At 40.6% G+C, this 17,940-nt stretch overlaps 1 protein-coding gene across 1 annotated transcript in view; it reads right to left on the bottom strand.

Annotated features, from left to right (window-relative positions):
• Adgrl4 (adhesion G protein-coupled receptor L4) overlaps window positions 1–17,940 on the bottom strand; it is a 107,200-nt gene that overhangs the window by 44,298 nt on the left and 44,962 nt on the right. The window contains exons 3-7 of the mRNA NM_133222.3: window positions 8,358–8,507; window positions 2,808–2,957; window positions 2,364–2,434; window positions 559–738; window positions 272–455 (exon numbers count right to left, since the gene is read on the bottom strand). Coding sequence (NP_573485.2) covers window positions 272–455; window positions 559–738; window positions 2,364–2,434; window positions 2,808–2,957; window positions 8,358–8,507 — 735 coding nt within the window. The remainder of the gene's footprint in view (window positions 1–271; window positions 456–558; window positions 739–2,363; window positions 2,435–2,807; window positions 2,958–8,357; window positions 8,508–17,940) is intronic.

Genomic DNA, 17,940 nt, shown 5'->3' with positions numbered 1-17,940 from the left:
TCACTGAGTGAGTTTGAGAAGGGAGCTATACCTTCTGCTAATTTTCATGATCGATAGTTCATGACTAGAAAAGGGGAGGCAATAAAGACAGGGGAACATCCGCCTTTCTGTCAGCATGGTTCTTCCTTCATATTGCTCTGGTGCTATGAACCAACATTCATTTCTGCATTGAAAAACCTGGGTGTAAGTTAACACATCAAGACCTTCTCCTTACTGTCGGGCTTGGTAAATGCTCCTGCTTAGAAGCAGACCTTTTACTCCCAGGCCTTACCCAAGTCAGTAGAATTCATATCAAACTGAGAATTCTTCTGGGTGTTCTGAGCGATCTGTAAGGTGACTAGCTCAGCAGTGTGCATCAGTTTTGTGAGATGAAGTCTTCTGTGATTTGTCGGTAACTGGTCCCACATTTTATGTGTACTCCTTTCAACAAAATTATTGATGGTTTCCCCAAATTCCTATTTAAGGAAAACCAGACCTTTAAAAATATTATTATATCACACTGAACAGAAATGCAGGAAACAATTTAAATGTCACCTCCACTGAAGATTAAATACTCACAGTAAGAGTTGAGTTGAAGTGGGCATCCTTGTATGAAGTGGTGCTGTTCGGGTGGCCTAGTAGTGAGGATGATTCAGTTAGGATCTCTATGTATGTGACTATATCCATCAGAGAGAGCTCAGCCTCAGAATTTCTGTAGATTTCTTGGAGTAAAGTTGTCTGTTCTGTTATGGGTCCAATCTGAGAAAACAGTGAGTTACAGACAGGAAGAATCACATTTCTGTGGGAGGATTTTACACATAAGATTTAAGTGGTCGGGAAGTTGGCTCAGTGAGGAAAACATCTGATATCTAAGTTTGAGGACCGACCTTCTGATATCCAGACTCTGTGTAAAAACATTGTGTGTGGTAGTCCACCTGTAATCACAGTCTATGTAGGTGGAGACACAAAGGTCTCTGGGCATGCTGTCTATCTAGGAGAGAGCAAGGAGGGGGGAGATAAAGGGAAAGGGAGAGGGAGAGTAGGAGAGGAAAAGGGAGGGGAGAAGGAGAAGGAGAGGAAAAGGGAGGGGAGAAGGAGAAGGAGAAGGAGAGGGAGGGGAAGAGGGAGGGGGTGAAGAATGGGGAGAGGGAGAGGGAGGGGGAGAGGAAGTGAAGAGGGAAAGGAAGTAAAGAGGGAGAGGGAGGGGAGAGGGAGGGGGAGAGAGAGAGGAAAGGGAGAGGAAAAGGGAGAAGAGAGGGAGAAGGAGAGGGAGAGGGAGGGGAAGAGAGAGTGAAGAGGGAGAGGGAGGAGGAGAGGGAGAGGGAAGGGAGAGAGGGGGGGGGGAGGAAGGGGAAAGGGAGAGGGAAGAGAGAGGAAGAGGAAGGGGAGGAGAAGGGGTAGGGGAGTCTGTCTCAGTAAGGAAGGCGAAAAGTGATTGAGAAAGTCATACAGCATTGATGTCTGGTCTCCACATGCACATGGCAGTCACGTATGTGAACACAGACATACCTGTATACGTATCAGACACAGGACGACATGCATTAAAACGCAGAATGAGACATATCAAATTTGCACAGAGGTTGATTTTCTTGTCTTAGGTGAACAATGTGTTATCAGGATAAAATGAAATCATGACATGTAGCAATGAAAAAAGAATTTATTTGGAAATAATTCCCAAGTAACTGGGAATTATTGAGTATACTTCAGAGACAAGCAGAGCTCACTTGAAGGGATAATTGAAAAAAATAATTTTGAAAATAGCCTCCTTATTGCAGCATATATCCTAGTCAGTAAACCTTTCCCAATACTTAGATTTATTAGTTCTTACAAGTTTTTATATCAAAAGTAAGAAGTTATTAATTAATAATCTGATTCTGGTTATGTTCCACCACAGCGGTCCTTAGCTTGTGATAAAATGGAAGTAGCTTTGCTGAGAGTTCTCTCCTCGTGGTGTGATCCCCAGTCTCGGTCACATAACAACAAGTTTATGAATGTCCTACTTTATTTGCTCTTTGAAGTGCTCACTTTGAAGTACAGAATCTAGTTGCATTAAACGATGTCTCCTTGGAATGTGGTACTGGATCTGAGCCTATGTGTGTTTTTACCATTTTATCCAACAACTTCCTTTCATGTTGAAAATAATTCTCCAATACTCGCAATAATGAAAAAAAAAGCATAAATTAAACAGGATAAAGTCTTCTATCATGCTTTGGAAGTTTCGAATTAATTCTATCTGCAACGTAAGTCATACATGGCTGTGTGAAAAGTTTCAGTTCTACACGAGGTCCAACTGCTGATCTTTTTGAGTAGAACTTTGGTAGCACTTTCCAACTGAGATCAAAATGTCAAAATAAAATATATTTCAACCTAAAGTGTCTACTTACTCTTTTTAAAGTTTTATTAATGTTTGCAGCGATGCAGGCATGCTCTAAGTGGCAATTTGAATTCATGCTTTCTGCAGAAAAAGAAAACACATTCCACAGTGAGTCTACAAACCATTTTTCCTAATCTGATCGTGTTGACTTGAATGATTTGGTTCATTTAAACATTAAAAATGCATCCTTTAACATTTGAGAATCCATCTGAGTTCCAGAATAGATAATGTATCACTGAAAATGGAAGAAAGTAGTTGAAGGAAGAAAGAATGAATGTGAGCTACATTAAACGTCGTGCTCCCATTTCCACTAAGCAAAAAGAATACACCTTTCTTAATTTATTTTTGCGACCTAAGTCAATCCTGACATAGATGTTGGGACTGTAGCTCATTGGCACTTCACAAACGTGTCATAAATATTTTATCTAGTTTAAGATTGAAGGCTATAAGTTACCTTGGCAGTAAGAGCCATCATTAGGTGTGAACTGTGACTTCCCCGTGGCGGTCTGATAACCTTCCCTGCAGAAGCAGCTGAAGCCCCCGTTCACGTTTTCACACACAGCATGATCACCGCAGACAGAAGACTCGCTGCACTCATCTATATCTGCAAATGTTTCAGAAGCAATTTCTCACATTAGTGTTCTTCTACTCGTTTGCTTCCTCATAACAATATTACATGTGGCTAGTGATTTCACACCAAAAAACAAGATATAGGAGAGCAGGGGAAATCCCATCATGTGGGGAAAGAGAGAACAAACCGACTGCATGCACTTCTTAACTCTAATTTGGCCAATCCATTTTGGCAGAGTATTGAAAATGTTATTCATGGGCCGTACTCTTAAATTGTTTTCTGAGTAGCATGATTCATCAACAAAGTCAGCAAATCTATTCCCATCATCTAAGATGTAACAGTTAGTTCTAATTTAATAAAGACTCATTTTTCAAAGTGCACTTAAAATTATTTGCCTGCTAGTCTTAGGCTGAACTGATGATAACTCAGTTTAAAGGAATCTGGAGGAGAAAGATGGGCCCACTTTCTCTTTGAAGCTTCATTTCTGGGTGTGATTTAACTGAAAACTAAGGTCCAGCACATTATGTGATTCAACTCTCTTAAGATTTATTACGATTGATTACTTTTGTTCATATTACATTTGGACTATGATTCTAATATGCAATCATCATAGTTGAGTATGGATGAAGTAATAAATTGCACAGAATTAAGTCAGACATTCTTAGTAGCTATATATTGACACTGTAATAAAGGTGCTGGGTTTTTAGGCTCACATCATTTATATTCTTAATTTAAAATTTTACACACTGCAGTGAAATGTGCCTTCAAGTTATAAATACAATATAAATATGCTGCCAGGTTGGGGAATGATTCCAAGAAACTGAATAGTGCAGATCATTACCTTAAATTAATGCAAAGATGTGTGTGTGTGTGTGTGTGTGTGTGTGTGTGTGTGTTGAGCCAAGTTCTGGCATCTTAGAAACACTTTCTATTAGATTAATGAATGAACCTGCAATTTTAATTTACAATTTGATTATTAAAATAACAAAATGGCATGGTACCATTTACCAGAATAAAAAGGAAGGGGGCTATTAAAGTCTAATTTAAAATGTCATCAGGCTGTTGTCTTAAATTCAGCTGTTCCCAATTTTTCATCTAAAAATGCAACAGGAAAATGTGGAACTCAAAGCACAGAAAAGAAAGTCAGTACAGAGCCTTGTGCTCTGTTCTTGAAGACCTTTACATTAGCTAGAGAGGTGGTAGTACTAGATTATAAGGAACATTACCAGGGTGAAAGGCTAGAAAATCCCTATCCTGATGATGTCTACATATCTATGGTATGCATTATCTAGAAACTCAAGTGCACAGCCTCTAAAAGAACACTCTCATTTTTTTAAAGTTTTTTTTAAATTAGGTATTTATTTCATTTACATTTCCAATGCTATCCCAAAAGTTCCCCACATGCTCCCCCACCCACTCCTCCACCCACCCACTCCCACTTCTTGGCCCTGGCGTTCCCCTGTACTGAGGCAGATAAAGTTTGCACAACCAATGGGCCTCTCTTTCCAGTGATGGCTGACTAGGCCATCTTCTGATACATATGCAGCTAGAGACACGAGCTCTGGGGGGGGTACTGGGCAGTTCATATTGTTGTTCCACATATAGGGTTGCAGTTCCCTTTAGCTCCTTGGTTACTTTCTCTAGCTCCTCCATTGGGGGCGCTGTGATCCATCCATTAGCTGACTCTGAGCATCCACTTCTGTGTTTACTAGGCCCCTGCCTAGTCTCACAAGAGACAGCTATATCTGGGTCCTTTCAGCAAAATCTTGCTAGTGTATGCAATGGTGTCAGCGTTTGAAGGCTGATTATGGGATGGATCCCTGGATATGGCAATCACTAGATGGTCCATCCTTTCGCCTCAGCTCCAAACTGTGTCTCTGTAACTCCTTCCATGGGTGTTTTGTTCCCAATTCTAAGAAGGGGCAAAGTGTCCACATTTTAGTCTTCATTCTTCTTGAGTTTCATGTGTTTAGTAAATTGTATCTTATTTCTTGGGTATTCTAAGTTTCTGGGCTAATATCCACTTATCAGTGAGTACATATTGTGTGAGTTCTTTTGTGATTGGGTTTTACTTGTGGGCCCAGAAACTATCATTCTACACAGATTAATCCTATACTGATGAATAATGGAAAAAGCTACAGAGTCTTGACTCATGGATCTAAGGAACCACCAATCCGTGCATTCCAAGCTATATAGAAGGTAGAAAGAACAAGCCAAGAGAGAAGATAAAGTCAACCATGTGGGGAACGTGGGATTCAAGCCATAGAGTCTTTTTTAATCTTGTGATGAGACAAACTTCTCACAATGCTGGTCTGGAGCTCATTTTGTAACCCTTGAAGGCATGACTGTCGTTCGGCCAGAGTCTTCCAAGTTCAGTGATTGCAGGCCTGCAGCCATGACTGTCACCAAGGAGCCCCATCCTCTCCTAGTGCTGCTTTAGAATCATGTATTGCACTCAAATAGCAAAGCAGCCCAAACAAGGCTGTGTGCAGACCCATGAAACACAACGGACAGTTCAAATTATTTCATGGGTGGGCAGTTAACACATTTTTTTTCTATCAGTATTTTGTCATGTTAGAGGTGTCCATTCTACAGTTGATTTCCTTAAATGTGCAACATTATCATGAGCTTTATCTAAAACCGACCTGCAAGCAATGTAAGAACATTGCTCTGTAAACTCAACTCTCTCCATCCTGTGGCACAGGGGCTTTTAAATCCACTTGGTGATTATGTCTTATGATCACATTTTCTTCCTATGTCTCTTCAATACTGGTGTCTTAGTCAGGGTTTCTATTCCTGCACAAACATCATGACCAAGAAGCAAGTCGGGGAGGAAAGGGTTTATTCGGCTTACACTTCCGTGCTGCTGTTCATCACCAAAGGAAGTCAGGACTGGAACTCAAGCAGGTCAGGGAGCAGGAGCTGATGCAGAGGCCATGGAGGGATGCTACTTACTGGCTTGCTTCCCCTGGCTTGCTCAGCCTGCTCTCTTATAGAACCCAAGACTACCAGCCCAGAGATGGTCCCACCCACAAGGGGCCTTTCCCCCTTGATCACTAATTGAGAAAATGCCTTACAGCTGGGTCTCATGGAGGCATTTCCTCAACTGAAGCTCCTTTCTCTGTGATAACTCCAGCTGTGTCAAGTTGACACAAAACTAGCCAGTACAATTGACCCCTTGTCAACTTGACACACAAAAACATCACTAGTAAGCCTCAACCCTTACAATCTTATTCATCCCCATTCTAAATAACTTTAAAAGTCCCCCAGTCTTTACATATTCTTAAAATTTCAATCTCTTTAAAATATCCATCTCTTTTAAAATTCAAAGTCTTTTTACAGTTAAAAGTCTCTTAACTGTGGGCTCCACTAAAACAGTTTCTTCCTTCAAGAGGGAAAATATCAGGGCACAGTCACAATCAAAAGCAAAAGTCAATCTCCAACCGTCCAATGTCTGGGATCCAACTCACGATCTTCTGGGCTCCTCCAAGGGCTTGGGTCACTTCTCCAGCCAGGCCCTTTGTAGCACACACGTCATCCTCTAGGCTCCAGATGCCTGTACTCCACTGCTGCTGCTGCTCTTGGTGGTCATCTCATGGTACTGGCATCTCCAAAACACTGCATGACCCCTTCAGTCCTGGGCCTTCAATTGCAACTGAGGCTGCACCTTCACCAATGACCTTCCATGGCCTCTCACAGTGCCGAGCCTCAGCTGCTTTGTGTGACCCCTTCATGCCTTCAAAACCAGTACCACCTGGGTGACCCTTACATATTACCAAGTCCTGCTGCAGCAGGAGTACAACCTTGTCCATCTCTGGAACACAGCCTCTTTGTGCTTTCAGAAAACACTTCCCAGAAGATGTCACCTCAATGATGCTGGTCTCTTCTTAATCACCGCTAATTTCTTAGCTCCAGCTAACCAGCATCAATAGTCCCAGTAATGCAAAGTTTTTGCTTTGGTAGTTCTGGTATCTTGTTAATCACAGCTGATTCTTCAGCCCCAGCTAACCAGAACTACAGAATCTTCACATTCAAAACAGCAATGGCCCTGAAAAGAGTCTTTAATTTTCCCTCTGAAATTTCACAAACCAGACCTCCATCTTCTGCAGTGTTCTCAACATTATCTTCCAAGCTCCTACACAACATCCGACAGAGCTCTTAACAACGGATGGATCTTCAAGCCCAAAGTTCCAAAGTCCTTCCACAGTCCTCCCCAAAACAGGTTGTCACAGGAATACCCCACTCTGCTGGTACCAATTTGTCTTAGTCAGGGTTTCTATTCCTGCACAAACATCATGACCAAGAAGCAAGTCGGGGAGGAAAGGGTTTATTCGGCTTACACTTCCGTGCTGCTGTTCATCACCAAAGGAAGTCAGGACTGGAACTCAAGCAGGTCAGGGAGCAGGAGCTGATGCAGAGGCCATGGAGGGATGCTACTTACTGGCTTGCTTCCCCTGGCTTGCTCAGCCTGCTCTCTTATAGAACCCAAGACTACCAGCCCAGAGATGGTCCCACCCACAAGGGGCCTTTCCCCCTTGATCACTAATTGAGAAAATGCCTTACAGCTGGGTCTCATGGAGGCATTTCCTCAACTGAAGCTCCTTTCTCTGTGATAACTCCAGCTGTGTCAAGTTGACACAAAACTAGCCAGTACAACTGGCTTGGGTTTCTTCTTTTTTTAAAAAAATATTCAGTCTTAGAACAACTTATAGATTTATACTTTAATCATATCCATTCTACTCCACTCCTCACCAAGACTCTCCTTCATGTTTCTCTCCCTGTGCCTCAGTCTCTCATCTCTCTCTCCCTCTACCCTTCTTTCACATTATTTTAGCCCATGCGTTCAATTGGTGCTGCTATGTTTGTCTGTATAGATGTGGGCCATTCCACTGGGACTTGAGGAACTTATCAGGGGGCCATACTCCTAAGAAAAAGTCACTCTTCACCTCCAGCAGCCATCAACTACCAACAGCTTCTTCCATAGAAGTCAGGCCTGGAGACCCTCTGTGATCCATGGTAGAATTTTAAACTAGTTATTTTTGCAGTGATCTTGTGTAAGAAACCAGAGGTGCTGTGAGTTTGTATATGCAGCAGTCATGTCATGTACAGAGGACATTACAAAGGACCAGAGCCTATTCTTTGATGATGTCATACATGAGCCTGTTCTTTGATGACATCATACATGAGCCTGTTCTTTGATGATGTCATATGCTCTCATCCTGATTCCTCATCTACCCATCTGATCCCACTCCCTGCCCTCTTCCCATACACTTCCAATTTTACTATCAATTTCCTTGCCTTGTTTTTGATTTCCTTCATGACCTTTCCTTTCTTTAACCTTGGCTTGTGTATTATTGGGAGTATGCCTCATTGATACTCTACAAACATGCCATAAATATTTTATCTAGTTTAAGATTGAAGGCTATAAGTTACCTTGGCAGTAAGAGCCATCATTAGGTGTGAACTGTGACTTCCCCGTAGCGGTCTGATAACCTTCCCTGCAGAAGCAGCTGAAGCCCCCGTTCACGTTTTCACACACAGCATGATCACCGCAGACAGAAGACTCGCTGCACTCATCTATATCTGCAAATGTTTCAGAAGCAATTTCTCACATTAGTGTTCTTCTACTCGTTTGCTTCCTCATAACAATATTACATGTGGTTAGTGATTTCAGAGCAACAAATACAAGAAAATGTGGAGCAGTCTCTGGAGCTCACTGACGAACAGTTTCCTAGTCATGACACCCCTGAGGACAATGGCTCCCCTTCCCTCATTAGCCTTCCTCTGCCAGCAGCTTCCCAAGGAAGGGCTGGACCCCATGGTGCCTTCCCTCTGTTCACAACTGAATGTGGATGAGTCTGGTCTTGTGAAGACCTTAAGTAGTAAACCAAACTTCTGTGAGTTCATGGGCACCATGGCCACAGGAATCCTCATCCTAATTGATAGCCTCTCACCTATGTCCTCCCAGATGGCTGCCATTCCATCACCAAATAGGGCATGTCAGCTCCCGAATATATAAAATGGCAATATCATAGTCTAATAATGCTAACTACAATAATGTAGTGTAGTAGTGTCCTGGGCTATTAGCTTTCAAGAGTAAGCTCATGAAAAGTTTTTATATTTAGCATCGAGAGTTTATGAAATAATGTCAGCTATCCTTTGAAACTAATACTTCTTGAACTTTAGCCTGATGTATATATTTAGCTGTACATTTTAATCAAAGGTGGACCTGAGTCCATGCAGCCTTGCTCAGCATTGCTCACATGTGTATGTTGAGAACTGCTCACTTGGTGAGGAGAGCTCATTGCTGAGGCAAGCTGATTGATGGCCTCCTCTCAGCAGCCATTGGTCATTTGTGGCTTCTCACTGAGAGGCGGAACTTTTCGTGATTTTCCTCATCCGCCTTGATGTGTCAACTGGTGATGTCATTATGTATGTCTTGTTCTTCCAATCATACTGTTGAGATTTTATGGGTGCAGTTTCTCTGTAGTGTCTAGAGGACATTTGCTAGTAGCAGACAATCTCTAATCTTGTGGCTCGTACAATCACACTCACACACAATGGTTACATACATACAACATATAACATGCATATAAATGCAATCACATATATTATTATTATTGTTACACATATATGACAGGAAATTAACTAAAACTAAATTTGGGTGAGTGTCAAGGTGGGGACTCAAGAAGCGTTACAAGGGACAAGTGGTATTGGTGCAATGCTCACACATGGAGTTTCCAAAAAAACAAAAAATGAGAACATATAATGGAGTTGAACATGATAAAATACATTGCATACATTGAGAACAATGTCATAATGACATCTTATTATTGTTTGTAGTTGGTATGTATTAGTAATAATGTAAATGTCCTTTAAAAAATCAGAAGTGTGTTACTGAATTTGATATTGTTGCTCTATGCTTTCCAGGAGGAAGTGCTCGATATAACACAGTAATGGTAGGTGCTAGCCCACATAGAATGTCTGAGCAGTTAGAAGAACTACTGTCCTTAGGACCTCACTGTGTCTGTCTTCTACCTAACATGGTTTAGAAACATCCCACCTCAGAATGGGCTGAGGCAGATATAGATAAAATAAAAATAGTCCATTTTGCAGTGAGATCCATGCTAATTTTGCCTGGCTGCCTGGCTCCCACGCTGCTTGGGGTGTTACGGCTTCTCATGGGATGCAGAACTCCATCTGTGATAGGGGTTTCCAGGGGTTTCCAGGTGTTCTCTGCAGAACCAGAACAGATAAATCCAAGGATTCTGGTCTGGCAGGAACAAAAGGTTCCTTGGGCCTCTGGTCTGGCTGTATCCACCAAAGTGTTGCAGCTGTCTGAAGGAAAGACCCTGAAGGGCAGGTAGCCAGGTTCTCTCTTGCTACCTGCAGCACTAATGCCAGCCACAATAGTGGCTGCGGTGAACAACAGCAAGCAGCCAAGAACCACAGATGGAGACTCTAGACAAGTGACCAGCATCAGGGGCACAAGCCCGGCCTGCTGGTTGGATCCAAGGTCCAGCAGTCAATGCTTCGGAAGAGAAAACTCTGCCCTCAAGTGTTGCAACTCAACAAAACAGCCACTCTCAGATGACTCTTGGTGAAATAACTCATACACCCCACATTCCATGTGGATAGAGACTTTATACACATTTTGGAGTAGGGTGGGATCCATGGGTAAATGCTTCCCATTTTATTCTGAGATGTTAGGGATGCTCTAATTGCATGGGTAAGGACTTCTGGTATTGCTCCTATGTGACTGATTGCCATGGCCCTCTCAGTGGGGTGTCATAGTTACTTGTTCCAGAACAAGTAGAGCTTGGTCCCATTCTCAATTCTGAGGTTCCCCGGGGTTTGGGCCTGCTCAACCATACCAGTTCTGTCTGGGGCACAGTCCACTTGCCCCACACAAAATGGCTTGAACCTAATACATCTACATTGTTTCTACTTTTCTAGAGTTAAGAGAATGGCGGTTACTGCTTTTATATCCTAACCATCTTTTGTACACTGTACCTGTAACACAGTAAGCAAATACACACAATGCAGAAGCGTTGTGTGTCACAACGATGAGGGAATGCATGTACAGGTAGTAGTGGCACCAAGGCTACCAATGATACCTCAATGGTACACCTAGAAAATCAGATCAGAGGTTCTGTTTGCTGAGCTCCTCCTGCAGGAGCCCTGAGTGTGTGTTTGCTGAAGGATGCCGAGGAAGGAGTCCGTAGGATGTCATGTTTTTCTAATTGCCAAAGTTGTCTAAGAGATAAAGAATACTGGCCTCCATTCTAATGTAAGTTAATCTTCAGCTGTGTCTGTCTAAGATTGACTGTGAAGTTTTAATAACTGGCCCTATTTCCTTGCGACTAACAGCCCTTGACTTTGTACTAAAAACACAAAATTACTCAAAAGAAGGCACAACCTTCACAACCTCAAGTTATTTACTAATTCTAATTTAAAAGGACATGCCGTATTCCATATCTATGACTGGTAAACCCAACAGTATTTTTACTGTACTCTTCTTTCAAAGTGTGATTATACAATGGCTTTGATCATAAGTAGTTGACAATAATTGTTAAGGGTGGAATTTTCTAATGCAGTCTACAGAATGCAGAAGGCAAAAAATGTTTGACTATTGGAAATTATTCATGAAAATGAGATTCAATTTTAGTATTTTCAACTCCGAGAAAACAAAAAAACCCTACAGTTTTGTGGAAAATTCAAAATAAGCAGAGAATAAAACCACACAAGTAGCAAGCATGGCTGCAGAGAGAGGATAAGGGAGCCATGATAATCTCTACTCTTCAGTCTTTAGTTGCTTTCACTTCTGGTGCTTAAGTTTCCCCATTTCGCCATGCTGGCTTTCAACTCACCCTGGGAGCGGAGTACCTGACTTTCTGTTTTGCTGTGATTCCAGAGGACTGGATATAACTCACAGTGCTCTCACCACGCCCACCTGCAACAATCACTTCATGTGTGAGGGGCTGCACTTAAGTACATACCAATGTTAAAGTATTCTTGAATCACTTCTTGCTCTGAGTAGGAAACTTCATTTTCTTTTAATCGATATCTAATATCTACGATTGCTACATACGTCACATTTAAGATTTAACTGAGCTGCCTATCAGAAGCACTACATGACAACACGACAACAATACTGAGAGAAATTAGCTTTATGGCTCTGTATGAACTCCCTCAGGATTATCAAAGTGAACAATGAAAATTACTATAGAACCCGAGAAAGTGGATGGAGTTGCACAGTAGCTTCTCAGACAAGCATAATCCTTATGGTCAACAAAATTGGTGAGAAATAACATTGTTTCCAGAGAATGAGTTTTTCACTGAATAATCCATCATAGGAAACAGGTAAAAAATAGGGCTCAGGACTGAGGATTGGGTTTTGCTACAGTTACTGTGTTTACAAACTCCCTAGAAGAGCTATAAGGGCATTAGCTAAGGCCTCGGCCCATTCTGTAGCATCTCAGGAGTAATGAAGGTTGGAAGAAAGGGTTTTAAATGACAATGATTACTCCTCTTACAATGTTGAAGATCATACTACTCATTTGTTTGTGTGTGTCTGTTTTCTCTGTTGTCCGTGAAATAGTCTCCTTTGAATTGGAGAATATTAAAAGTAAACCTGGAATGAGGTGACAACAGACGTTTTCTGGAGACTGATGAGTTAGAAAACTGAGAACATAATTAAAATTGTCTTTAATTTAATTCACAGCATTACCTGTTAGGCTCCCCCAATATCTGGAATAGCTCTACTAATGTTTCCTGAGGTACATAATCCTCAGGAATTCTCACTCCTCACAGAAAAATGTGATCTATGGGATTCTAAGATGACTGGCAACTGGAACATAGCACTGAGAAATTCAGTTGGCTTTTGAGAAAGATAGGATTGTTTTATAGACTGCAACCCCTGACAGAGCTTTATCCACCATATAGTAGGGTGGGATGAGATTCAAATGTTACATCCAGTTAAGTTTCAAGTTGGAAATTTGCTTTCTGGGTATAAGTTTGTGGCTGTACTTCTCTCTCTAACTGAAATGCCTGCATGTAGAAGAGTCTTTCACTGTGCCTGCGCATAAGCTAAAGTTTTGCTGCCTCCATTTATCTAATCATTATATATTATTATGCAAATATATACATTCTCTGAAAGCAGAAATATGCACATCTGTCCCCACATAGTAGAATTAATACATGCACACACATATTCACCCACATACACATGCACACACACATGGACACACATGTGCACTTAAATTTGTATAGACACACACACAGACACACAGACACACAGATACACAGATACACACACACAGATGCATGTACACATGCCTACATACAATATAAGCTAAACTACTTCATGAAATTAACTGAGAGTAGCCCATAAATTGCACACAAAGCGCCTAAATTGGGTTAAAGAAAAATATGTCTCCCACATTGGGTTTGAGTCAATCATTTAGTTACTGAAATATTTATGGAGTCCTCCGGGTTCCCAAATGTGACTGTCTATATTGGGAAATCAGTAAAAATTAATCAAAAAGTCAGGATCTGTGCCCTCCTGTCAGAGTTCACATTCTGAAGGTAACTTCCCGCACAAGCAGATAATTGAGTTTTTATTAAAATAAAAGTTTTCATTTATATCTCTAAATTTGAATCCTGTCACCGAATATTGGGGGAAGTTTATATTAAACTATAAAATAAATTGTGTTTTCAGATCAGTTATTGGTGATATAGAAAATGATGAGGCTAGACTCCCATGTGGGCTACCGCTACAAAAATAATATGCAGAGATGCACAGGGAAAGGGTTGACTCGATGCGCAGTACCAGATTTAGGCAACTGAGCCATGTTACATTGCCTAAATGAGTGGTTTCTAAAATAAATTAACATATCAATGTGCTATTTAATTGCAACATGTCTTTATTAATATTGCAAAACGTATTAATACAAAAAAAAGTTGATACTGAGTTTGGATTGTTCTTTAAGCATAGTTTGGGACAGTTGACCTCATAGCTTTTTTTTTTTTTTTTATCAAGAACTAGGAAATTAAACATATTTGCTATGTCTGAGTTTCACAAACTGGATATATTATACTGGCAAATTCCCTGAAGTTCCTACTCAAATCTTGTTCAATAAAACACCATTAATCTGAAAGTAACCTCCAGATAGTGGATAGGTAAATTATTTTTAGAGTTAATATATAAATATGAATTATTTAAGTACCCTTAAACATTGCAGTGTCTAGCTTTATAATTAACCTTTGAAGACAAATTTCCTTTAGATAGGTAGACTATAGGAAAACAAAAGCTGTTTTCTTGGGCTGGTACTTGGTTTAGTGGTTAAGGGAGCACACTGTCTTGAAAAGAGTCTCAGTTCTGTCCCTAGAACTCCCATTAAACTGCTCACAGTCTTCTCTTTTTCCAGCTCCAGAGAGATCTGATACCCTCCTCTGGCATCCATGAATACCTGGACTCACATGGACATATGTCCACATACAGGTAAACATGCATGCACATAATACATATATCTGCATATATAAAACACATACACACACACACACACAATAACATGAATGCATATTTAAAACCTGATTCTTTTGGTTTTAATAATCTCATCAACTTACATTAACTTGCAGTGACTCTATGTTGAATTTATCTCTACATTAATTCACTATATTTAAGGATATGACTTCCTTAGGACAATCCAGGATACCAGGATTTATGTTGTTTGCAGAGATCTCAAAGAGAAAGTAAGCCGAACCAGATATTACACTATAGTTAATTGTTTGGATGAAGAAAAGTTATCTCGACAATAAACTTAACCAGGGAAAAGTGTTTTCATAAATATCTGCTAGCAAAAACGAAGAAGAATTATATTATTGAACATGAAGTACGAGAAGGTGGCACCAAGGTGGGCAAACACTTGCTAAGCATTCGGTACTAGGTCAAGGATGGCCTTCAACAGACCCTATGGAGTAGAAAATTAAGATTGAATTTGAGTATGCAAGCAGTTTTTGAATCATATGAATCCTTAGTGAAGTTCCATGTTGAACCTATCCATATCTGCTTGAAGATGCTGCCATCGCAGAGTAAAGGAAGAGGCACATTACACTTCAGAAATACTTCAAACTTGAAGTCAGTGGCCCACCCCCATCCCAAAACACATGGGTGGGGTCAAAGCAGAATAAATGTGAATTGAAAACTGTGCGGGATGATGTATAATGCAGATTTTTACTTTTTATTCATGGTGATGTAACATTTAAGATATCTGTGTACTTTAGAGATTAACTGGATACTTCAGTTGGCTGTGGAGAAAGGAGCAGAAAGGATCCTCCCTTTTTATTAACTTGCAGAAAAATAGGCGAAGTGAAGGAGTGGTTCTTTCACAAGCCGAGAATGCAGATTTACCTTACAATGGATAGATTGGGGTGCTCTGATGAATCAAGGCTATTCAGATAGACAGGGGTGTCCCCAATTGGATAATAACCACGTGGCCATAATTTACAGGCCTCTGGGCGAGAGCTGAAGCCTTTCTTGTTTTCTTTCTGAGGTTGTCAGATTCCAGAGGAGGGGGAATCCCACTGGTCCCTTTGTACTTCCCTCTGCATGCATCCTCTTTCTCTCCATCTAACTCCCCAGTTCCAGTGGATGCAGCTGTGGGCATATATTGCTGGTCCTTATGAATTTGTTGGTGCTTGGAGACTATTCTCTTTGTAATCAACTAAGTGCAAAGGCCCAGAAGATGGGCTAAGATGTGAAGGCAGAGAGAGTACAAGGAACCCTCCACCTGTTTTGTTTTGTTTTGTTTTGTTTTGTTTTTGTTTTGTTCAACAGTAACTGCAAGGATCATTGTGGTTTTACCTGGTTCCATCCAGCTTATTAATAACCCCAGGAGCAAAAGCCAGATGACTGCATCTGAAATATCCTTTCATGGTGTATCTTGGGCACTGTATTCCTGTTGTTATTGGCTAGTCAGTCATTTATTTGTCATTGGGTTATAACAATGTTTAGATCGGCATGATTTATACCAATAATTCAAAGGCCGGAAAGTAACATGTGTTTCAGGTCCTGTTTCTTGACTGGGACATTTTAATTACTGTCATGATAAGAAGATGCTTGCTGCCATCTCCTTGTTTTACTAGGAAAGCCCACCTGGGATGATTAAAATGAGACCAGCATAGAGGCAGAATCAGTTGACATAGTTTTTTTTTTTTTGTCTGACTCCAAGGATAGTGGTTTTTGCCTTGTTGAAAAACAATAATAAATCAAACATAATAATGTTTCTAAATAAGGAACATGTTAGTATCTAAATCTCTAAGTCTTAGGGTCTCAAGAACGGTACTGATGGCAGATTTGGGGCTACAAACCACAAGACTACAATGGTTCAATTGGTAATAAAAGTGAATTTTACTGCTTTTATAGGTCATGGATACTCTGAAATACTGTTTTATTTTGTATTCTATTTTCAAATGTAATCACCAAAGATAAGGAAAACGACTTTAAAATTGAGATACTATTGACCAGGCTCAAAATTGATTATAACAACTTGAAAGGCACAGAATTTGAACGATAGCTTTCGTCTTGGACCCGTCTTACCTCTGGTCATGACTGCTAAGTATTCCTCTGTAAATTGGAGCACTAAAACGACCATCACTGCTATGTGACTCTGCATGAAGCAGGCCCCGTGTGTCAAGGTCAGAGCAAAACAAAAGGCATTATTGTCTATCCCTTTATCCTCAGGCAGCTGCTCAGTTCATTCTACCCCCAGTGGGACTGGAAAAGTCCTTACAACTTAGAAAACTTAGAACTTAAAAACTAAAGAACTTAGAACTTACTAAAAACATCATCACTCAGATACCTCAATTTTTTACATTCCATGGATTGCATTTTTGTGATGATCATCAAGCTAAACATATAGGTAAAGAGGTAAGAGGGAAGGACCTGCCCACCAAGGGGGAAGAAAGGGGAACCACAATGAAAACAGAAAGCTTCAATCAGTTAATGAAGAGCTGGGTCACCTGTACATACCGCAACTGATGTCCCTACTGTGTGCACATGACAGCTGATGTTTCTACTGTGTACACATGACAGCTGATGTTCCTACTGTGTGCACATGACAGCTGATGACCTTACTGTGTGCCCATGACAGCTGATGTTCCTACTGTGTGCACATTATAACTGATGTCAAGGTCCTCCTTTATGCAAGCCAGGGTATAGAGAAGAATAATATAAACATATTCTTCCTCCCACCTGGGGATGTCTTTGACCTCTCACTATTTTGGGGAAGGAAATAATTCAATACAATGCATAATAATCCAATCGTCTATGCATGCACACTGCACCTGCTAGATAATTGATTGACAAGACACACGGGACTGTAATCCAATACTGAAGACAATGCCCTCCTCTTCCTCACTGCTGACACGAAACATTAGGTAGGCTAACATCTCCTTGACTAAAGTTTTCCATAAGTCCAAAATACTAAAGGGAAAGCCAAAAGCATCCAGTGGAGGAAATGTTACAATTTGCAAGGTAAACAACGCAGATTTATTTGAGAATAAAATGTGCTAGGTGTTTGTGTTTTTGATCTTCTTTAATGGAAATGTGATTTTTAAACTGTTCAAAACAGCAAGTATTATTCCAAGATTTTTTTTTAAAGAAAAATATGCTTTTGACGATGGCTCTGCTTTCAAATGGGCTGGCAGAAGCCGGGGGTGGGGGAGGTGAAGACAAATAATGCAAGCCCAAAACCTCCTCTGAGGCAGTTTCTGCAATTACTTTTTTTTTTTTTTAAAGGAAAATGTAGCACTTAAGAAAATACTCCTATTTTCTGCTCCTATCATTTTTGGTCTTCTCTTTGTCAGAACTATTAATGCACACATATTATAAAAACAAGCTCACTGAATACAAGTAGAAGAGGGGGATGGAAGGGAAAACAGTCCTATTTTTCTACACACTAGAAACTGTTTCTCTTGCTCATTGGATGCTAGGATGGGACAAAATCCTGACACA

This window comes from Mus musculus, chromosome 3 (genome assembly GCF_000001635.26).
Source record: "Mus musculus strain C57BL/6J chromosome 3, GRCm38.p6 C57BL/6J".
In the NCBI taxonomy this organism is placed as follows: Eukaryota; Metazoa; Chordata; class Mammalia; order Rodentia; family Muridae; genus Mus; species Mus musculus.
The sequence above is the reverse complement of the archived record's forward strand: the minus strand, read 5'-3'. Positions and strand labels throughout refer to the sequence as shown.